Source organism: Podarcis gaigeae (assembly GCF_964106915.1).
Source record: "Podarcis gaigeae genome assembly, chromosome: 7".
Lineage (NCBI taxonomy): Eukaryota > Metazoa > Chordata > Lepidosauria > Squamata > Lacertidae > Podarcis > Podarcis gaigeae.
Window position 1 is genome coordinate 14,478,098 of NC_139683.1, and position 23,871 is coordinate 14,501,968.

Below are 23,871 nucleotides of genomic sequence, written 5' to 3' on the forward strand. Positions count from 1 at the left end.
TGCAGAGGGTTGGACTAGATGGCCCTCGCGGTCCCTTACAATTCTATGATTCTATGTTCTTGAGTACAGGAAGCTACTGTTGGTGGAGGGAGTCCACAGTTCCATGGAGCATCAGGGATGGGGAACCTCAGGTATTGGAAGCAAAAGGTGTCCCCCCCCCCCCCCGGTCTTTCAATGTTTCCTCAGAAGCCTCAACAGGCTTTTGCCTGTCTGGAGTGTGTTCCTGGCTACTGCTTGCTACAATGGAGGGTAGAGAGGAGTTTATGAGCACATGTAGAAATTATCCTACAAAAGCAAATTTTAAATTTGCTTCTCTGCATGCACTCCCTCCCACACACCCAAATCTCCTTCCAGGGAAGCAAGAGTTGAAGGGCACACTCCAGACAGTCAAAAACACTCCAGACAGGAGAAAAGCAAGGTCAGTAGCAGGTGCGGCCTGGGAAGACTTACAAGGGCCAGACAGAAAGGCTTTGAGGGCCGCATTTGGCTCCCAGGCCTCAGGTTACCCACCCCTTAGTTACAGTTGAGTAACAGCTACACCAACAACTCAGCCTGTGCCAGAGTGTCATACTGGATACCTGGGAGCAGTGGCGTAGCGTGGGTTGTCATCACCCGGGCCAAGGCAAGTAATTTGCGCCCCCTAACCCCCAGATGTTGCGCCCGGTGCGGCCGCCCCCCCCCTGCACCCCCCACGCTACGCCACTGCCTGGGAGCCCTGGGCTCAAATCCCCCCTGAGCCATGAAGCTCACTAGGTGGCCTTGGGCCAGCCTCTCGGCCTACCCTACCTCACAGGGTTGTTGTGGAGGACCAAAAACGAGGTGGAACAGAGCCCCCGCCTTGCCTTCCTTGCAGGAAAAAAGCCGAACACAACAAGCACAATTAATGCATATTCCTACCCTTTACTTCTGCTGGGGGCTTTTGCTGTTGTTCTGTGGGGTGTTTTTCTTACTTGGCTCGGGGACCCTATAAATAAACCGAAGCCGGGCAGCTGAGAGAGGGGACCCCGACGCCAGGGCACAAGTTTCCATTTCCAGGGATTGCGCAACAGGCAAGGAGCAGCCCGAGCAAGAACCGCCGCTCCTCCCGAGGAAAGAGCGCAGCAATAAACAAAGCCACGTGTCTCTCCTCCCTCCCCGGGCGAGAGGCGGAGCTTGCAGGCGCTCTTCCGGCAACAAAGAGCCCCTGCAGCCCGCAGATAAATACGGAGGCGGCCGGAGCGAGGGCAGAGACAAGGATTGGAGTGGCGGAGGAGATCATAGTAGAGGAGGGAGAGAGAGCAAAGAATAACAGCAATAATTTCTGTGTAGCCCTTTGGCTAGGGACATTTCGCTCCTACTATTTTCGCTTGGGAGAAGAAGGCGCAAGGGAGCGCAAGGACAACTTTGGTTCCTGGATTTCTTTAGCTAGCGAGGATGCCTTTTCTGGGCCAGGACTGGCGCTCCCCGGGGCAGAACTGGGTGAAGACGGCGGATGGTTGGACGAGGTTTCTGGCCGAGAGGGAGAACAGCAGCAGCAGCTTCGCCAGCGAGCGGAACAGGTGAGACCGGCGCGGAGAGAGCCGGGTGCCTTGCGCGCTGCGTGCGCCTTTGGAGAGGGTTGCCCCACTTGCAGGTGGGGTGTCGTCCCCCCAACCCCGGACATAGTTGCTAGCAAATGTTGTTGTTGTAGCTGTTGGTGGGGCTGCCGGGTGGTAGCAGGCAGAGAGATACGTGGCTGATCACACACACACACACACACACACACACACACACCGGTTTGCATCTTTGCAAAAAAAATAATAATTGGCAAGGCTTGCTTTTTGCAAAGAACGCGCAGACATGGCGGTTGTTTTCTTAACGAGGCCGTTGTTTCCCCGAGTGCATCTCTGCCCGTGCGAGGCTGCAACGCCTCGGTTTGTGTTGTTCTTGGGGTTGTGGCGTCATTGCGGGAAGGAGGATCATCTGGCGAGCTAAACCCTCTCCAGGAACCCGGAGGCGGAGGCAGGAGCGAGAGCGCAGCGCCCACCTCCTGTGGCGCTACCAGGAACGTGCCGCTTCCAGCTCTCCAGATGTGACTCTCGGCCCGTTAAATGCGTTCGCGCATTTGCTCCAGATTTCTTAAAAGCGAAATGTCCGTCTTGCCCACCCGTCTATTGTATTTGGGGTTGGTTGGATTGGAGAACCACCATTTTATTATCGCGATATGGAGGGAGTGGAGGGCTGTGTCTTAAGGTTGGTCCTACTCGGAGCAGGCCTATTAAAAATAATGAGCATTACTAACTTGGGTCCATTAACTTCATTGGGCTTCTCTGAGTATAGTTGGATGGAACTCTCTCTCTCTCTCTCTCTCTCTCTCTCTCTCTCTGTGTGTGTGTGTGTGTGTGTGTGTGTGTGTGTAATGTCCCCAAGAACAATTTGACATTAAGTGATAAGCCGTAGGACCGGGTGTTTCCAGAAATCCTGAGCCCTAAAAAAAAAGTCTCCAGAAATCTTCAGTTGTCCTAGAAACATATTCTGGCAAAAGCAACAACGGCTCTTTAAAAAGCAGGCATAAACCTTCATCAGTTCTGTTTGGGCGCTCTTCTCTCATCTTCTCCCATTCTTTCCATGAGGTTGCCATCCACCCAGAATTTTTATTGGGCCAGTTTGAATTTGATCATTGGAAATGTGAGACTCAAAGCTGGACAATAAGCCCTTGCCGGACAGTTATTGTTGTTAGCGATCTTAGGTGTCACCTGTTCTGGTCGTATCTTTGGCACCATGTTGCAACCTTTGTGCCTTCCAAAGCAGGTGTGTTGTGGACGTAAGTGCATGCATATGTTTCCTCCTCCTCAGCCTCAGGTTGTCCTTGCAGAACTCAGCAGGGAGGAGGATGGGGACAGAAGAACTAGACTGAACTACATCTGCCGCTCATTGGCTCTGGCGTCACCTAATGTTCGTCTCCCTGCCCTCCACCCTATCAGTCGCAGTGGGTATCAGACACCACCTGCTTGCCCTTGTGCGCTAGGTCAGGCATCCCCAAACTCAGCCCTCCAGATGTTTTGGGACTACAATTCCATCATCCCTGACCACTGGTCCTATTAGCTAGCGATGATGGGAGTTGTAGTCCAAAACATCTGGAGGGCCGAGTTTGAGGTGACCTAGAACAGGCATCCCCAATTTTCTGGTCTCTGGATGTTGCTGGACTACAACTCACTTCATGCCTGACCATTGGCAAGGCTGGCTGGGACTGATGGGAGTTGGTGTCCAAAAATACCTGGAGGTTTCCAGGCTGCTTTGCAACAGGGATCTCATGGGACCACTACCAGCAGGTGGTGCGACACCAGATTCCAAAGCACAGCAGGACAGACTGTTTCTGAACAGGCAAGGAAGCATTACCTTTGGGAAAATAATTCTGTGCATGTTCAGAGACACTCAGCCATAAAGTACCTTCTTAAAATAAGTACCAGTTCTGTCCCACCTTCACCCATTTCCCCACCTCTCATACTCTATCCAACCTTTGTCTTCTCCCCCAGGTTTTGTCCAAGATGCTGCTAAGTATCTCCATGTCCCTGGAGACTGTTTGGTCTGATGCAACACACACACACACACAGTTTGTGCTGCTCTGCCTCAATCCCTACCCAGGTTCCCTCAGTCACAGCGTACAGCTGGGCAAAAGTGCTTGAAAGTCTAATATTCTCAATGTTGTTGCTTTGGTTCAGGGAAGCAAACAATCCTGCAAATTGTTTTCCTCGAAAAGCATCTCCTCCTGGAACTTAATGAGAAACTGAAATAATAAATTGGCACACCAAAGAACAGAGGAGTTGGAACAGCAGCAGATAGTATGTCAGTTACTGAGGAAGCAGGTTATCTGCTAAGCATGAATGCTGGATAGGTCAGCTGGTAAAGCATTAGACTCTCGGGGATCTCAGGTTCCTGGGTTCGAGCCCCACATTGGGCACAAGATTCCTGCAATGTAGGGGGTTGGACTAAATGACCCTCGTGGTCCCTTCCCACTCTAAAATTCTACGATTTGTATGAAGTTTATTCATGAATTAAAAACACCCACCAGCCCCCATAGTGAGGATTCTTTTGATGGAATCATGTGCATGTTTCATTATGCAGTTCATGGTAAGAATTTTGCTTGGCGCACAGGTATTTCCCCCCTGCTTCTGCCTAAAATGTGCAGCAAACCCGGATTTTAGATGGATGGTTTCTGTATGAGAGCCAGAATTTTTGTTATTAGGGTTTTGGAGCTTCTTGGATGGGTTCGCTGAGCAAGCAAGAAAATGAAGAGAAAACATATACAACCCAGTCTGCAGCCTAGTTAGGCCACAATGTTTGAATTTAAACTGACACAAATCCCCTTCTATTTAATGGGGCTGCAATCCTTTGCACGCCAACCTGCCTGTAGATCCCACTGAACACAGTGGAGTTTACTTCTGAGTAAGGTATAGAATTGGACTGCCAAAGCTGATCACTTGGGTAGCTAGGCTTCCTGAATTTATTTTGGAATATCTGCTTTTTGGAAACGGAGTTGCAAAACTAAATGCAAGCACTGAATTTAGTGGGACACTTTAAATTAGCATTACGTTATCTGGGAAGTAAGTATGTCACATCTAACTAGGCAATATAGATTGAGACTCCTGCCTGATAATTTTGGAAGGCTTGTTTCCTGTAACTTCTGTTTATGCTTTCCAGTAAAACATCAGTTTGAGTAATGTATGGGTTAGTTTTGCGAAATCCACGGTGGGTGGTTCTTTAGTTGAAACATAAATTTGTGGCAATGGGAACACTGCGTCCCCATTAGCGGAGTTGTGCTTCAAAACTTCCGCTCAGGCGGGTATCTGTTTAATTACAAGAAATCAATACTGACAGTTCAAGTGGCTTCAGTGCATGCGGTAGTTGAGATGTGGAACTTAACAAAATGGGTTGAGTCTATTTTTAAACTCGGAGCTCTCTTGGTTTACTGTGTTTAGTTAACAAAAGCCTTGGCTATGGCAGGGCATTCTGGTTTATTTTGTTTGGCATCTAACAGAATGTTGGCCACTTAAGCAGAGGCCTGTATTCGTTGCATATTAAAGGCTTCTGCCCGAAAAAATGAAATGTTGTTAAGCAATGAGCCATCGAGTTCCGGTATCCTGTCTTCAGCAGGGACTGATACTGAAATGCCACAGAGCAGGCTGTCTACATCCCTGTCTGTCCCACGAAACTAGTGGCAACTGTGAACAAGTTACATGATAGATTTGGTTGAGCCAGCTATTGGTTTCAGGATCTTTCAGTTTGCTTGTGCAGCATGCAGGAGATTTCACAACCAAATTAAAAACAATTCTACTGTTAGTAAGCTGTAGCCCAAGCTTTTTTGTCTAGGCTGCTCATTTTGCTAAAAGTTCGCATTGCTAAATATTACTGCCTCTACTGAGAAAGTGAACCCAGGTTTTGTTTTTAATTCCTGGCTTTTGAAACTGCAAGGGCAAAACTAAATGCAACCACTTTTGGATTAGACGTGAGTGGCAACAGTATGACATAGCACATGGGAACGGTGCCCTGATCATTTCTTTGTCATTCGCTTGGCATCTCTCACTGCTTAAACATGCCATCTGTCAAAGCATGCCTTGACACACCAGCCTTGGAGCCCTTGTGTGATGCTCCACCGACTCCTTGTGCAACAGTAGCTCATCCATATGAAATAGACTGGAAGGAAAAGCCTTGCCTTGGGGCTGTGCTGATTTTCACAGTTTGAAAAAGAAAACTGGCTAGATGTGGGCTCTTGCACAACAAGAGAAGTTAGGTGCACAGCTGCCAAAGTATTAAATCTCTATATCAAAGTTAGAGTACATTGTGGGGGCATTGCTAGGGATGAGGAAGGAACTATGGCTGGCTGTTTGGAGAGACCACTGCTTGCAGGACAGAAGGTTGCCCTTGGTTTTAACCCTCCTGTAGGAAGAGGCAGCAGAACTGTAGCTAGGTGATCTTGCGCCCCTGGCAGAACCATCCAGATTGCACCCCCTACGGAATGTGGCACAGAAAAAAAATAGGGAAAAACAGGGCCCTTGCATAACATATACTGTAAGGTAAAGGGACCCCTGACCATTAGGTCCAGTCATGGCCGACTCTGGGGTTGTGGCGCTCATTTCGCTTTATTGGCCGAGGGAGCCGGCGTACAGCTTCTGGGTCATGTGGCCAGCATGACTAAGCCGCTTCTGCTGAACCAGAGCAGCGCACGGAAACGCCGTTTGCCTTCCCGCCAGAGAGGTACCTATTTATCTACTTGCACTTTGAGGTGCTTTCGAACTGCTAGGTTGGCAAGAGCAGGGACCGAGCAATGGGAGCTCACCCCATCATGGGGATTTGAACCGCTGACCTTCTGATTGGCAAGTCCTAGTCTCAGTGGTTTAACCCACAGAGCCACCCGCGTCCCAACATACACTGGGAATACCCTCTATTTAAAACCTTTTTCATATGAGGAAATAATTGATATTTTTATTTATAGACATATTGGAAATATTTTCAGCAGATATTGCGCCCCCTCCTTGCCTGTGCCCCTGGAGGGGGGTCTTCCTCGCCCACCCGGCCCTGAGAGGCAGGATTTCCTCTTTGGAAATATAGGGGAAGGAACTGCAGCTTGTGGGGTGGGTAGAGCACATACTGCATGCAGAAAACCAGTTTCAATGCCTGGCAGCTGCAGCTGAAGGAATCGGGTGACATTTATTGGGAAAGAGCTCTCCAGAGTTCCTGCAAACCCAAGTAAGCAACCCTGGGGTAATTGATAGACGCTGCTCAGTCTGCTTCTCGTGATTCACGTTGCTTCCCTGCGCATTAAAATCTCGGTAGAAACCTTCTCAGTAACCTCTGCGGCATAAATTTGCCCCAGGCACCTCAAGATGGGACTGTTAACAAGTTCCAGGTCACATCACATGACATTGGGCAATAAAGCACTGTTGAATCATCTGATCCAGTGACATTTCTATGTCCTAGTAACGCAGCCCAGTAAACAGAGATACAGTTTCTACTGAAGATAAGGAGTGGGTGACGTTTGCTTTGGGGAAAACACAAAGAGATGAGAAGGGGATGGGGGAAGGGTGAGGGTTCCTTGGACAGCGCAGCAGAACTGTAGCTCCTTCAGGTTTCAAATAGCACCTGTTCTCTTCAATTGTTCTCTGTTGCTGCACCATCAAGAGCATGCAGTTTATAAGCCAAGCCGCTGTGGGTTAAACCACAGAGCCTAGGACTTGCTAAGCAGAAGGTCGGCGGTTCGAATCCCCACAACGGGGGGAGCTCCCGTTGCTCGGTCCCTGCTCCTGCCAACCTAGCAGTTTGAAAGCACCTCAAAGTGCAAGCAGATAAATAGGTACCACTCTGGCGGGAAGGTAAACAGCATTTCTGTGCGCTGTTCTGGTTCTCCAGAAGTGGCTTTGTCATGCTGGCCACATGACCCGGAAGCTATACGCCAGCTCCCTCGGCCAATAAAGCAAGATGAGCGCCGCAACCCCAGAGTTGGTCACGACTGGACCTAATGGTCAGGGGCCCCTTTACCTTTACCTTTAAACAGTATATCACTGGACACTTCCAGAAATACCTCTGCTTTCTGGGCATTTTCTGAGGAGCTGTCTGAAAACAGTGCCTTTCTGGATTAGCCAGAATCTATTCCTCACACCTGTGGTGTTAGGAATTTCCCTGTGCATACGTATAGGCCTGGTCAGTTCCCCACACCTGTAGTGTTAGGTATTTTCTGTTCTGTATTTGATCAGATAATTTTATTCCTCCTGTGATTGCCTAAACGAAGGGCTGGAAATAACCCTAAACACTTTATACAGTGGTACCTTGGTTTATGAACTTAATCCGTTCCGGAAGTCCGTTCTTAAACCAAGGCTTTCTTTCCCATAGCAGCAGGGGACTCAATTTACAAATGGAACATACTCAACAGGAAGTGAAACATGTTCTGCTTCCAAGGCAAATTTCACAAACCAAAACACCTACTTCCGGATTTGCAGCATTTTTAATCCAAGTTAATTCATAAACTAAGCTGTTCTTAAACCAAGGTACCACTGTACTGTGATTTGCAGATCAGGCTCTTTCTAGTAAGGAAGCCATCTTAAGTCTGTTACTACAAGAATAACAGAGTCTTGATTTGAAAGACCAATGGGTTTATTGGGACATAAACCTTTGTGGAATTGGAGCCCATGTAAATATATTGGACTCTGGCTCCTAAGAACAGAGGTGCACATCTAGTTGTGTCCAAGGGTCAGGGATCACTGCTATAAATCCACAATTCCACCTTCCAGCAGAACAGTTGAGCTACAACCAAATTATATAAAGTTGTACCTTGGAAGTCGAACGGAATTTGTTCCGGAATTCCGCTCAAATTCCAAAATGTCTGGAAACCAAAGTGTGGCTTCTGATTGGCTGCAGGAAGCTCCTGCAGCCAATTGGAAGCCCCATTGGACATTCAGCTTCCAAAAATAGTTCACAAACCAGAACAGTCACTTCCGGGTTTGCAGCGTTCGGGAGCCAAAACGTTTGAGCCAAAACGTTTTTCCTGACCGCTAGAAATCCAGCTCAGCCCTCCTTCCCAACCGGGAATGTCATCTGAGATTTACATTTCATTCCTTTTTTCTTCTTCAGCCTTAAGGACTAGAAGAAACTGGGCAGGGTGGGGGTGAGGAGCTGGATTTTACAGAGTATACCTGCCTCTGAATTTACACCTTACAGTTACGGAGCTTCAAGGCACCCTGCTGACCACATTGTGTTCCACAGTGTCATTTTAATATGCACATGGCTGCATCAACACAAGTTTGAATCCCATGCTTCACTGGAAGCCAGTACTAAAAGTGCTGATCCCATGCAGTTCAGAGCTTCACTAGCTTAATGCAGAAGTGGACAACCTGTGGCCTTCTCGATATTGTTGGACCCCAACTCCGGTCAGTCCAGGCCAGAATGGCCAGTACTCTGGAATGGTGGGAGTTGAAGTCCACAAAATCTGCACAGCCACAGGTTGCGCACCTCTGCCTTAAAGAGCGTGGGTGAAAATCTAGTTGCGCCATAGATTTGTATTTGTAGCTTTATTTACAGTTCCTTTTTTAAAAAAAAGATATTTATTAAGATTTTATAGACAGAAAAAAGTTACAGAATAAAAAAAGAAAAAAGAAAAAGAAACAGATACAAAAATACAAATGAAAAATACAAAATACATAAAAAATAGATGAAAAATAGAAAACAATTAAAAACAAATCCATCTTTTCATGTCTTATATTTCATTTCCTTATTTTCCTGACCTCCTCACGCCTCCCTTTTTTGTATTCCAGTTCACATGGTTAATTCAGCAAATCCTTACCCTCTTTGTTTTTATCTTAATTTTATATCTTAACATATTGAGCTTCATATTTTCATCTAATTATCAATCCATTTTTACATATTCTTTTAACTTTGTTGCTAAAGCCGTCTCATTTCAATCCTACATCATTTTAACATTCATTAATTTTACAATGTTTCTGCAAATAGTCTTTAAATTTCTTCCAATCTTCTTCCACCAACTCTTCCCCCTGGTCCTTTATTTACAGTTCCCTTCCTATTGATCCCTAGCAGAGCATTCGCCTTTTTCACAGCTGCCACACACTGGGTCAATATATTCACTACTACGACCCCGAGGTCTTGTTCCTGGTGAGTCGCTGTACACTTCAGACCCCATGAGCGCATATGTGAAATTAAGATTATTCAGTTGTTGCACAAACAAGCAAGATCTTCAGTATTAGGTGACTGATCTCTGCTATGCTGTACGTTAGTAAAGGACCAAGTTGTTTTCTTTGGGTATTTGTTTCTATTACTTTGAGGCAGTCAAGAATGAAATTTAATATCAAACTCCAGCTCTGGCCAGGAGATTCTGCAATAGAGGCAGCTGTCTAAAGATGACTCTGAACAGGATCTTGTTACAAATACAAGAAGGAATGTGATATCTTTCTGCAGCAGAGCATTATTTTGTTGTACTGCCCGCCCACCCCCCCTCTCCGTTTAGACAAGTTTTTAAAATAGTTTACGACCCAAGCATTAAGCATGGGGTAATGAAACAGATCGCTATGTAAATAAGTACAACTTGTGCATGAAGCTGTAAAATTGTAGATAGAACTGCAACGTGGTTACCCTGACACAATTTTTCTGTGTGTGTGTGTACATGGGCACACATTTTGCAGGTGGTTAACTGAAATCCTTGGGAACAACACTGCAGTCAAGGCTGTGTTGAAACCTTCAGTTCTGTCACTTTATTGGCTGAACCCAACTTCCATTTCAGAGCAATTCTTCACTGCCTTTGTAGTATAAAGTAATAAAGTGTAATGGAAAAGCAATGCAAACTATGGATGATGGGAGTTGTAGTCCCAAAACATCTGGAGGTCTGAGTTTGCCTATGCCTACCTCCTTGTAATGTTAATCTACGGCAGGCATAGTCAAACACGGCCCTCCAGATGTTTTGGGACTACAACTCCCATCATCCCTAGCTAACAGGACCAGTGGTCAGGGATGATGGGAGTTGTAGTCCCCAAACATCTGGAGGGCTGAGTTTGCCTATGCCTGATCCGAAGGGTGTGGTGGTCTAAGAAAAGGACATTAGATTGAGATCTACTGATCAATAATTCCCCCCCCCCGACAGATGATCAACCACAGATTGGGAAAGATTTCTGACTCCCAATTGTTCAACGTTTAGCAGCAACAAACAAAATCTTCCTGCCCCACAACCGTCTGGGAAACAATTGCTGGAAATCCTTATCTGTAGTCTCCCAGATGTAGATTTGTACTGTGAACCTCCATTTTGCATTTGGCTCACCTGTCTACAACCTTGCTTTTGCTCCTTACTCGAGTTGGCCCGCAGGGTGTGAGCTTGGCAGGATGTTTAAGACAACCATGCTAGGCTAGATTCAGAGAGGCAATTCAACCCCACAACAGACTTGTGAATGGTGAGGACCATTCTTAAATTGCCTTGTGGCCAAGTGAGACAGACCTCTATAGAAAAATGGTTTGGAAACTGCAGCCTTAAAGCCGTTCTACAGGTGCAGTTCAGCTTGTAGTACAGAGATCTCTGTCAGAATCACTTTAGGCTGAAAATGGAAATAGTATGTTTTTAGTGTTTCCCATAGGGAATAAACTCCCTGCGATTAGGAAAAAGTAGCACAGAGGGTAGAAGACTACACCAGAACATTTCTTCCTTGCATCCAAGTTCCGTTTGGGCATTGATCATTTATTATCTTAATATCCTTTGCATTGTATGGAACTCTTCACATTCCCACATTGCTCTCCTTAGCCATCCTTGTCCTGCTGAAGCTCCTCTCCCGACACAGTATTATTTGCAGGCCTTGCAAAATATGTCTGACAATAGACAGATGCCTGTAACCTGAGTGTGTCCCTGCCTGAGGACATCTCATGACACAAGCAGGAAGCGATGACATCAGGTGAGCAGGAGAAGGCTAAAGAAAGGGCACTGATGTTGCACCCAGGTCACGAGGTTTGTTATGCAACTGCCACTTAATTATGGATGTAATTGCCTCCACGTTCCATTTTTCATCAAGACAGCCTATAAAAGTGTCACTGAAGCTTCTCCTGAAAGTGACCGTTCCTGGTACATTTTCTGAACGTGCAAGGGTGTGTACAGGAAAGGAAGTTTGCTCTACGGTTCATCTTGTTTATATAAAAGAGCATTTAAATAAAATTCTTTCAGATGTGTAGGACAAGGTTGATGCCAATATCTAGCAGACTGAAACAGATTTGGAGCAGACTTAATTTCCTATAGAGATCTGTTTGGTCCCTTAGGGTCCAATGTACCAACTTAAAAACTGTGTACATCTTACGTCCGCTTCAGGTTATGTGTTTTCGTGTTGTGTCCCGTGGCAACCCAGAAGCACCTGAATGGGTTACTTCTGGGTTTCGCTGCTCACGCATGCGAGAAGCGATAAATCGTGTTGCATGTGTGCGCAGATGCAGCGCTTCGGCTTGCGTCAGTTCCTTGTTATGGACGGGCCTCCGGAACAGATCCCGTCCGTAACATGAGGTTCTACTGTATATATCGCAGTATCTGCCCAGAAGCCATTTCTCTTCTTCCCATTCTACCCCAATAACGTTTACTTACCAACTAAGCGTCAGGAGCTCGTCCAACACTCGAGTAGGACCCTGGCAGAGCCACATGCCTAACTGGCATGTTCTCTCCCTCCTGGTCATTCGTTCGGGAGCTTCACAAGCTTTCTTCTGCCTGGACATCACAGCGACCAATGCCAACAGACATTGGCACACTTAGGGATCAGCAGAATCTTCGCAGCTTGCATAACAGCAACTCAGCATTTTGGCTAATCTACTTTATTTACATATAAACCCACACAGAGCACTGCAACATGGCTCCCTCTCTCTCTAGCATCAGATAGCAAAGAGCGACAACAAAGGACAATAGTCCCACTTCACGGAACACAGTAACACAAACATCCTGTCTCCGTCACTTCCCACTCTGTGGAGTCAAAACATACACCATCATGTGATAGACAACAATCCCATGACTGCAATCACGGAGCAGGAATTCTAACACTAAGTTTCTGAGACAATATATAGGAGCATCTTTGGGTGTCTTCCTGGATTGGTGAGACTTGCCTAATGGTAGTACAAAATTGAGACTTCTGCCTTGTGGCCCAGTCTTGTGGAAAGCTCTTCCAACAGATTCAGCCAGTATCTTCAGCACTTTACCCAGTACTTTACCCAGACCCTCTTCCCCCCCCCTTTTTTGACCCTCAGTGTGTATATATTAGGACCCACCTTATTTCTATGATTCTAAGTTGTTTTGAACTGCTTTTAGTACTGTATTTTAAAGCATAGGGTGAGGGATGGATAAATGTCAGCAGCAGCAACAACAACTTCTAAACATTTGGTGGGAAGCTTCCTTGAATTGGAGGGTGATCTTCTGAAGTGGGGAGCCTCTTGCACTCAGTGGAGGCCCCATTGGAGTGAACCCTGGAAAGACCTAGTCCTAAATCACATAGAGAGACTGAACCTTTTGTGGGGGAGGTAGCGGAGAGCAGTGCAGAGTGTCCTTCTTGCCCTTCTCCCTATTTGCATGTTGCTTTTACACAGGAGTAGAACTCCTTAAGAGGTTAGTGACCTAAGTTATGGTTAATTCAACCTACTGATTTCAGAAGGACAGAAGTTCAGTTAACTTGGGCAGGGTCCAATCCATTATCTCAGAATAATGGCTCAGGACTGCAATACCTCAAGGACCGCCTCTTTCCATATGAACCTCCCTGGACCCTGAGATCCTCCTCTGAGGCCCTCCTTCGTGTGCCTCCTCCTCGAGAGGTGCGAAGGGTGACAACACGAGAGCGGGCCTTCTGTGCAGTGGCTCCCCGCCTGTGGAATGCTCTCCCTACGGAAGTTCACCTGGCGCCTTCATTACACACCTTTAGGCGCCCTGCAAAAACATTCCTTTTTAACTAGGCCTTTGGTTGATCTAGGGACGCGGGTGGCGCTGTGGGTAAAAGCCTCAGTGCCTAGGGCTTGCCGATCGAAAGGTCAGCGGTTCGAATCCCTGCGGCGGGGTGCGCTCCCGTTGCTCGGTCCCAGCGCCTGCCAACCTAGCAGTTCGAAAGCACCCCCGGGTGCAAGTAGATAAATAGGGACCGCTTACTGGCGGGAAGGTAAACGGCGTTTCCGTATGCTGCGCTGGCTTGCCAGATGCAGCTTTGTCACGCTGGCCACGTGACCCGGAAGTGTCTTCGGACAGCGCTGGCCCCCGGCCTCTTAAGTGAGATGGGCGCACAACCCTAGAGTCTGTCAAGACTGGCCCGTACGGGCAGGGGTACCTTTACCTTTTACCTTGGTTGATCTGTTTGGCATCCTATACCCTTTTAAAATGTGGCTCTTTTCTGGGAGTGGGGTGTTATTGGGTTGTTGTTGTTGTTATTCTGATTATATATGTTGTGATCTTTTCTGAGACCTCCGGGTATAGGGCGCTATATAAACTCAATAATTGTTATTATTATTAATAATAATATCAAACTGGCAGAAGGAAGCATAGGGGAAGGTAGCCTCTCTGGGTGCTCTAGGTGGGGAATTCCCAGAGAGCAGTTGACGTCGGTCATTACAAGGCTGCTGCTGCTGCTCACTGCCTTTGATGATCTCACCCACATAAGTGACTGGACCACAAACCAGAACCTCACATGATATTCTTAAGGTGTGAGAGAAGGAGGAGATGTTTCCTCAAGTATTCAAAACCCAAATTTTAGGGAAGGGATTTGTTCTTCCTGGTGTTGCTGGACTGCAACTCCCACCAGCAATATAGGAGCAGCGGTCCAGAAATTTCTGGACGGCTGCCTGGAGAGATGGTCGAATTTGTCCATTTTGGTTTCTCTGGGTTTCCTCCTTTTTCCCGGTCTTAAATTCAGTTCTTCACATTTCCACATCAACTTGCTTTTTTTTAAAAAAAAACACTGTTTGAAAATTCAGCATTTTAGAGTGACTCTCTCCTTCACATAGGCAGGTTTGTGTGCAATTTTGCCTACTAGACACATTTTGGCAAAAGCCATTTCCCCGAACGTAATACATTTTTGTATGTTAAATTTCACTTATGTGTGCATTTTGACGCACACTTTCCCCCCAGCATATGCATTTTTGCACACGTTTTGTTGTTGTTTAGTCGTGTCCGACTCTTCCCCATGGACCAGAGCACGCCAGGCACTCCTGTCTTCCACAGCCTCCTGCAGTTTGGTCAAACTCATGTTGGTAGCTTCGAGAATACTGTCCAACCATGTCATCCTCTGTCGTCTCCTTCTCCTTGTGCCCTCCATCTTTCCCAACATCAGGGTCTTTTCCAGGGAGTCTTCTCTTCTCATGAGGTGGCCAAAGTATTGGAGCCTCAGCTTCAGGATCTGTCCTTCCAGTGAGCACTCAGGGCTGATTTCCTTAAGAATGGAGAGGTTTGATCTTCTTGCTGTCCATGGGAGTCTCAAGAGTCTCCTCCAGCTCCATAATTGAAAAGCATCAATTCTTCGGTGATCAGCCTTCTATATGGTCCAGCTCTCACTTTCATACATCAGTACTGGGAAAACCATAGCTTTAACTATTCGGACCTTTGTTGGCAAGGTGATGTCTCTGCTTTTTAAGATGCTGTCTAGGTTTGTCATTGCTTTATACACGCTGCAAAATTCAGAGAACTGTGAATCTTAGAAACTGGTTCTGCAGTGCTTCTCGTATTGTTTCGGAAAATGTGAATTAGGTAGTGCCAGCTTTCAATGTGAACTGGATCAAATTTCTCTTCCATCCCTAGCGCAAGTTCCCCAACCCTGCTTTTAGAAACTAGATCTCTTTGAACCGGACCCACAAGTTAATAGGCTGCTGAGGCAATCTTGTATCATATATTGACTTAACTGTTGGTGTTTGTACTCCAGACTCCTCTTAATGGAGCTGGGTAAGAGATTAGTCAGATTGCAGAAGAGATTAAACCTTTTCCCTTCATTTTCTGGTCTCATCCCCAGTTACTGCCGCAAAGAGGACTACAATAAGGAGAATCTTTTGAATAGCATGAACTGTGATGTTGCTGTGAAGAAGAGAAAGAAGGACCAGCTGAACAACAAGACAAAGATTCAGTGTAAGCCTGGGGAGATTTTTTTTATTTTAATAACAATAAACAGCTGTGTTTGGAGAGGGGGTGGGAGAAAACCCAAATTTCTCGCTCAGTGAATTGACCTCTGACCCTGGATTAGGCTTTGCACTTTTGCTTTGACCCTTGGCCGGAGAACTTGGATCCATTGCAATGTAGAATCTTATGCCTGGGATCTTTCCTCTGTGTTTATCACTTGTATTTGGTGTGGCGGGGAGCAATCTGTTTCCAACGTCTTCTCCCCCCAGCCCACTTGGCAGGTACATAACCCCACAGCTTGAACCAGTCCCCTTCCCCACTGTTCTTTAAACATGCACCCCCAACCACAAGATGGTGTCTAAAACCAGATGGGGGAGAGGGAATAAAACCATTCACTTGAACCCTTTCAAAGTGGGGGACTCCCTTTCTAATCAGACTGCCCAGAGCAGCCTTTCTCAACCTGTGGGTCCCCAGATGTTGTTGAACTACAACTCCCATCACCCCTAGCTAGCAAGGCCAGAGCTCAGGGATGATGGGAGTTGTAGTCCAACAACATCTGGGGACCCGCAGGTTGAGAACCGCTGGCCTGGAGTCTTATTTAATGGCTCTTATCCAGTTGCAGTGCTGTGCAAGGATTCCCACTTGCGCAATGGGACTTTGCCCCCACTCTCCTTGCCCCCACATCCTCCCCAAATCTCCCAGGGGTTGGGGGAATTCCAGAAAATACACTGGGGATGTATTTGAGGAGAAGAGAGGAGATGGCCCCTTGTGGAAGCGGGAATCCTTGTGCTGGCGGTATGATTATTTAGTGCTGTGTTGGATATGTGCCAGTGTTTCTGCAATTCCTGAGAGAGCTAAATATCTTCCAGCTTTGAGCTTGGCTTAGGGAGGGTTGACTCACCATAGAGGTCAAAGCTTTTGTGCCTACAGCCCAGAGTGGGTTCCCAATACACCATGCCGAAAGAAAAAGTGCTTCCAAAGACTCATGGTCTGCCTTTGAGGAATCCCAAAGCCCCGCCACCTCTCCTGTTCATTATTATTATTATTTTGTTCTTGTTAAAATGTAAGCACCAATGGGAATTCTGCAGCTAAGGTGTTGCCACAGGTAATGCCCTCTTCTAGGCCACTCCTCCTCTCCAAATTTTGAGGGCAGGGGAACTATCAAGAAGGCCCTCTCTGCCAATCTAAACACCCCAGAGGGTCTGTGTGGAAGGATGTGGTGGTCTTTCAGATACGCTTCCGATTTGATCCATTTATTAAACTCATTCGTCCATGAGACCTGATGTAACCCAGGGTGGTGGTGATCGTTGGCAACCAATGACAGACTGAAGCAAATTGAGGCGAGGGTCATAATTTGCATGGCTTTAAATCAAGAAAATGTGGTTTCATTTCCACAGATTTTCACCAAGAAAAGTGGATTTATGTGCACAAAGGAAGCACAAAAGAGGTGAGTATCCCTTATTACGTGAAACATAGTAGCTTTGCTCAAAATTGTTATTTAAAACTGCCTGAAATAGCCCATTTACCATAACCAAAATGGCTTAGGGCTGAGTCAACAATCATTCTTGGCATGTTCTGGGTCATTTCTCAACCAACCTAAGTATGAGTAAAGGTAGAAGCGAATGTGGCCTGTTGCATCGTATTTCGACTTTTGACTTGGCATATCTAGAGAACTGTCCACTGCAAGGAGATTACAACTTTACCAGTTCAGCCCAGAAACGCATTATTCTCTTGGTGCCTCTGGATTGCCTTTTTATATCCTATTTGCTAAAATTATAGATAATCCTTCATCTGCACTCCTGCTTGACCCGTGCAAGGGGTTTCCTCCTTGTCCTGCTCCTTTCCCAGCGAAAACCCGCTATTGAACTCTATATCGGAGCAATCGTCAGTCCAGAGAAACCGCAAATTGCTGTTTGCTCCAATTGAGCACTAAAGAGTGGTTTTCCCCAGGAAGGGAGCAGAGGAACAAGAGGAAGTGTGGATATGCCTTAAGTTAATGGACACTAGAGGCTGATGCGATGGCACCATAGCTCAGTTGAAGAGCCGCGTGATCTGCTTGCAGAAGGCCATGGGATCAAATCCTGCAGTCTCCAATTACATGAATATGTAGAAGGTTATGCAAAAGATCATTCAGTATCTGAGATCCTGGAGGGCCATTTCCAGTCGGAATGAAAGATACTGGGCTAAGAGGACAAATAATGTCACCCGCTATAAGGTAGCTTCTATTTCTGGTTTGACTCAGAGAGAAGATAAGTTTATATCCAATTCTCCAGATGTGGAGCTTGAAAGAATATCTCTGCCCTAGGAATTCTCGGACCATATTAAGGTGTTGGGAGGCGGGCGCAAGCGCTTGGTCAATCTCTGGTGAGGCCAAGCAAGGAATCCAATTCCTTTAGAATCCAAACTCGGCCTGTAGTGTTAGTTTTAAGAGCATGCCGCTACTGCCTCTGTTCCAGATCCTGAGTACAAATGAATCACTTGTGGTATTCCTCTCTTTCCCCACCCCCCCTCCTCTCAGCGACATGGCTATTGCACTCTTGGAGAAGCGTTCAATAGGCTGGATTTCTCAAGTGCCATCTTGGACTCGAGGAGATTCAACTACGTTGTCCGGGTGAGTGTTCACCAACGCCTTGCACCGCTGAATTGTTAAATCTAATTGTGGCTTTCAGGTAATCCAGGGGCGAAACAGAAAAAAACCTGTGTCTGCATAGCATAGCCTTTTAAATTGTGTTTTTCTTTTTAAGAGTAGTCTCTTTGATTTTTGTGGACACCATCCTCGCTTTAAGATCACCAGTGTGCGCTTCAGACAAACTTCACATGTGTTGAGTCTTAACTGAATTGCCACAGGCTACAATTAAAAAAGGGACGCGGGTAGCGCTGTGGGTTAAACCACAGAGCCTAGGACTTGCCAATCAAAAGGTTGGTGGTTCGAATTCCCGCGACGGGGTGAGCTCCCGTTGCTCGGTCCCTGCTCCTGCCAACCTAGCAGTTCAAAAGCACATCAAAGTGCAAGTAGATAAATAGGTACCGCTCTAGTGGAAAGGTAAACAGCATTTCCATGCGCTGCTCTGGTTCGCCAGAAGTGGCTTAGTCATGCTGGCCACATGACCCGGAAGCTGTACGTCGGCTCCCTCGGCCAATAAAGTGAGATGAGCACCGCAACCCCAGAGTTGTCTGTGACTGGACCTAATGGTCAGGGGTCCCTTTACCTTTACCTTACAATTAAAAAAAAATCCATTGCCACTTAACTCCATCCTTTATAACCCCTCCACTGCTTTTTTACCCATTTGTAGTATGTACCCAGAGTCGTCCGCGACAGGACCTAATGGTCAGGGGTCCCTTTACCTTTACCTTTAGTATGTACCTAGTAGCTGAGGGTCAAACTCCATGCATCTCATGAAGTGGGTTCTAGTTAACAAAAGCTTTTGCCCGTAAGAAACTGTGTTAGTCCTTAAGGTCCACAAGACTCTCTCTTGCCTTTTGCTGCAACAAACTTAACATGGCTACCCCCTGGAATTTTAAAAAAATATCCCTTTCTTTTTGTGTGTTGCGTGAACACAAGAAAGTTGCTTACAGTGGAGAACTGCACAATATATACCAAGCAGGCAATTTGCTCCCCCCCTTGTCTGACTGGAAACTTGCCATGATACATCTTAGTGTCACTCTGACTCCTAACTCTTCAGTTCAACTACTGCCCTTTTTCACTGACATGTGATCTTTTTAAAAATTGAGTTGGCAGAACAACAGGAAGGGCATGGCGTTTTAGGAAACAGCTTGCCCGCCACCTGCTTTTCAGATCAGAATTGAGCAGAGAAGATTGGCTTTGGTGTAATAAGGGAATACACCAGCCTTTCCCAATCTAGTGTCCTCTGGATGTGTTGGACTGCAACTCCTATCAGCCAGCAAAGCAATAATCCTGCCTTACATCTGTCTCTGCTATTATTATTATTATTATTATTATTATTATTATTAATTTATTTTATTTATACCCTGCCCATCTGGCTGAGTTTCCTCAGCCACTCTGGGCGGCTTCCAACCGAATATTAAAAACAATACAGCGTCAGACATTAAAAACTCCTAAACAGGGCTGCCTTCAGTTGTCTTTTAAAAGTAAAATAGTTGTTTATCTCCTTGACATCTATCTGGTGGGGGAGCATTCCACAGGGCAGGCGCCACTACCGAGAAGGCCCTCTGCCTGCTTCCCTGTAACCTCACTTCTCACAGCAAGGGAACCGCTAGAAGGCCCTTGGCGCTGGACTTCAGTGTCCGGGCAGAACGGTGGGGGTGGAGACGCTCCTTCAGGTATACAGGACCGAGGCCGTTTAAAGGTCAGCACCAACTCTCTCTCTCTCTCTCTCTCTCTCTCTCTCTCTCTCTCTCACACACACACACACACACACACACTACTTCCACTGTGGTTTGAAAAGGTACCGTCCAGAAATCCAGTTTCTTAATTCTCCAGAAGATTAATTTCTCTGTACAGTGGCACCTTGGTTCTTGAACTTAATCTGTTCCAGGAGTCCATTCAACTCCCGAAACCATTCGAAAACCAAGGTGCGGCTTCTGATTAGCTGCAGGAGCTTCCTGCACACAAGTGGAAGCCACGTCCGAAGTTTGGCTTCCGAAAAACGTTCGCAAGCTGGAACACTTACTTTCGGGTTTGCGGTGTTCGGGAGCCAAGCCGTTCGAATACCAAGGTGCCACTGTTTTCAAATGTATAGGCTGCCCCAAAGAGCCCTCAAAATGGCTTAGAAGAGCCAGTGTGGTGTAGTGGTTAAGAGCGGTAGTCTCGTAATCCTGGGGAACCAGGTTCGCGTCTCCGCTCCTCCACATGCAGCTGCTGGGTGACCTTGGGCCAGTCACACTTCCTTGAAGTCTCTCAGCCCCACTCACCTCACAAAGTGTCTGTTGTGGGCAGTGGCGTAGCGTGGGTTATCAGCACCCGGGGCAAGGCAAGTAATTTGCGCCCCCTAACCCATGGATTTGCGCCCCCTAACCCGTGGATTTGCGCCCCCTAACCCGTGGATTTCCCTAACCCCCAGATGTTGCGCCCGGTGCGGCCGGCCCCCCCTGCACCCCCCACGCTACGCCACTGGTTGTGGGGGAGGAAGGGAAAAGAGAATGTTAGTCGCTTTGAGACTCCTTAAAGGGAGTGAAAGGCGGGATATCAAATCCAAACTCTTCTTCTTCTTCTTAGAAAACAATTTTTTAAAAAATATTAAAACAGCAGCAGTCATAAGAAACAGAATAATATAGCAACAGATAAAAATTAAACTGCAGGGGAAAGTTCAAACAACATTAAAAAATAAAATTGAGGACAAGATTAGCGGCATGTAACGTGTGGAATGGATCTTCATTTAGGCCATTTCCGAAGTCCTTTATTTTTCTCCGCACTAAGATTAATACATGTAGAAATTGCACCATTTAAGAATTCATAAAAGCGTGTGTTTCTCCAGCCAATCCTCTAACTTCCTGGAGCCTCGGATACTGAGTGGTACCTAGAAGCTGAAAACTCTTTTAATTCAAACTGGCTGTCGGTTTGGCAGGGAGAAAACGAAACCTTCCATCTAAGCACCGCAACTCAAACAAGAACACTGTGTTAAAAATGAATTGATCCTATCAGCCAAGTCCCTGGTGAATAATAGCTCACATCATAAATACCACATTAATGGCTGAGCAGGGTGTGTGTGTGTGTCTGGAAAACCTCTGCTGTGCCTGGAGTCATTCACTTGCAAGGCAGAAGAAGAAGCAAATGACTGCTATTTTGTGACTAGTGACCCTCCTTTGGCTCAAGCCGTGTCTATGGGACTACCGGGCTGTCTTTAGCTGTTGGGCCAGAGGGGGCGGGGTTTGGGGGGGGAGGCATAGTTTTAAAAGGAGCAAAGTTCTGGCACTTTTCCGGTGCTTCTGGTGCAATTTGAATAAGGAGTATGATTTGGAGGAATGCAAATGGTTGCAAATAGTTGATGGTTTTATCTTTTTGCAAAGCACTTTGAAGTTTCTCTCTCTCTTTTTAAACAATCAAGTAATGTATAAATTTTATGAAATAAATACATTCCCCACCCACCCCACAACTAAAAGCTGCTTCTATATATCTGTATCTGTATCTATTTCTATATCTGCATACTTAGAGTTCATGTTTGTTGAGCAGGGCAATAGAGAACCGTCCATGCAAGATTTTACCACTTCAAACATGTGTCCGTCAAGTTGCATGCTTAAAAGCATTCTTACAGAATTTCCCTGTGCATTAATAGCAAACGTATATCTTAAAAGGCCATATTGCAGGTGTTAATATTGTGCAGCTTGAAGCAGCTGGATGCATGAAAACTGACTCCTTTTGGAATAAAACTTTGTCCAGACCCATTAGGTGTTACTCAAAACTTTACTTGCAGAACTTTCTTCAAAAGAGAACAAAAGCAATCAAAGATATTTGCAAATAATTCCATCGGACACATGCCTTCCAAGGCATAGGTTTAGCATCTTCCTAGGAATAAAATAACGTATAATCAGAGCTGAGAAACATAGCTCTCTTTCACACAGGTGTCATTAGCCTGCATTCCAGCCCCAAGGCTGTTGAGCTCCTGGAGTGATTCATTTGCACCTCCTTCTTTCCCCCTCGGAGCCCGGGAACAAAAGACAAAGACCATCTCCCCAAGATGGTGATTTGCAATTCAATACCTCTCATGTGATCTAAGGTTAAACACTCACGTGTTAGCTAGCAGAGAACAACAGTAGTTAATTATCAAACCATCTAGGAGCTCGGATAGCTTAATGGAAAATCCACATGTTGAAGCCTTCAGTAATACACACAGTCATGCTCCATTTCAGTGTGAATTGAACAATCATACTTAATAGGCCCGACTAAAAGATGGAAGCCTGTTTGGCGAGTTAATCACACTTCCATAGGTGCCTCTCCTGTTTTGAGTCCTAGAAATAAAGCCAGTTAGTTAGAATGGAGACCACTTTATTTGAACCTGAGCCCGAGTGTATCCTTTTCTTTCCTTCCTCCCCCTGCCCTGCAAAACTGTCCCGTTTCAGACAGCTTTGCTTGCTGTCTGGGGTGTTATGTACAGGCAGATGACAGTGACAGATTCCTTACTCCAGAAGAATTTGCCGTGTGATGCGCTCTTAAGCAATGTTCTGCAAGCACTCAGTCGCCCGCACTGCAAAAGCAGGAGAAAGAATGTGTGTCTTAATTTACAAGGGGAAATCCAACGGAACTTATTCCAGAGGTGTTGTGTTACGGGGAGAAGGTCCTGGCTCACTTTTTGTTTACACGCAGGCTAACACCATTCGCTGGAGGCTCCAGCCACATACCCCGGGATCCTGTGGGCCAAATTGGCTTCTACAGTTTTAGGACAACAGGGGCAGAGAGCCTTTTCCATAACAAGGCTCACATTCCCATTTGGACAACTTTCTGGGCACCGTGTACCAGTGATGGGTGGGGCCAGAGGCAAAAGAAGACAATGTATGGAGTCTTTATCTAGCAGAACACAATATTTGCTGCAATGATCATACAGGATATAAAAAGGTAAAGGGACCCCTGACCATTAGGTCCAGTCGTAGCCGACTCTGGGGTTGTGGCACTCATCTCGCTTTATTGGCTGAGGGAGCCGGCATACAGCTTCTGGGTCATGTGGCCAGCATGACTAAGCTGCTTCTGGCAAACCAGAGCAGTGCACGGAAACGCTGTTTTCCTTCCCACCGGAGCGGTACCTATTTATCTACTTGCACTTTGACGTGCTTTCGAACTACTAGGTTGGCAGGAGCAGGGACCGAGCAACGGGAGCTCACCCCATCGCGGGGATTCGAACCACCGACCTTCTGATCGGCAAGTCCTAGGCTCTGTGGTTTAACCCACAGCGCCACCCATGTCCCCATACAGGATATAAGATGGGGAAAAAATGTTGTTCTCATAGAATCAAAGAATTATAGTTGGAAGGGACCACGAAGGTCATCTAGTACAACCCCCCCCTGCATTGCAGGAATCATTTGCCCATTGTGGAGCTCGAATTCACAACCCTGTGATTAAGAGACTCATGCTCTACTGGATTTTGTTTAAGGTTACCCCTTTATACTCTCTTGGGATTTGGTGAACTTGGAAGTCTTAGTGTCTTAAGAAAGTATACTTTTTAAAAAAAAAAAACCTATAAAATTTACTAATAAAATATCAGCGAGTAGCAGCAGAAAGTACATGAAAAGGTTTGAGCAAATTTAGAGATCTTTGTGTGATATGCAAAAGTAATTGGGGAGGCTCCCCTTCAAAGGCAGGCTGCCATGGTTAAAAAAGCTCTTTCTTGTTTTCATGCTCACCT

General features: G+C 46.3%; 1 protein-coding gene across 4 annotated transcripts in view; it reads left to right on the top strand.

Annotated features, from left to right (window-relative positions):
* The first annotated feature begins 1,082 nt into the window (after positions 1 to 1,082).
* The window catches only part of FBXO32 (F-box protein 32), a 38,383-nt gene continuing 15,594 nt past the window's right edge, over positions 1,083 to 23,871 (top strand). For all 4 annotated transcript variants that reach the window (XM_083749337.1, XM_083749338.1, XM_083749339.1 and 1 more), the window contains exons 1-4: positions 1,083 to 1,538; positions 15,453 to 15,565; positions 16,954 to 17,003; positions 18,075 to 18,167. In XM_083749337.1, the coding sequence (XP_083605463.1) occupies positions 1,414 to 1,538; positions 15,453 to 15,565; positions 16,954 to 17,003; positions 18,075 to 18,167 (381 nt within the window). In that variant the 5' untranslated portion in view covers positions 1,083 to 1,413. The remainder of the gene's footprint in view (positions 1,539 to 15,452; positions 15,566 to 16,953; positions 17,004 to 18,074; positions 18,168 to 23,871) is intronic.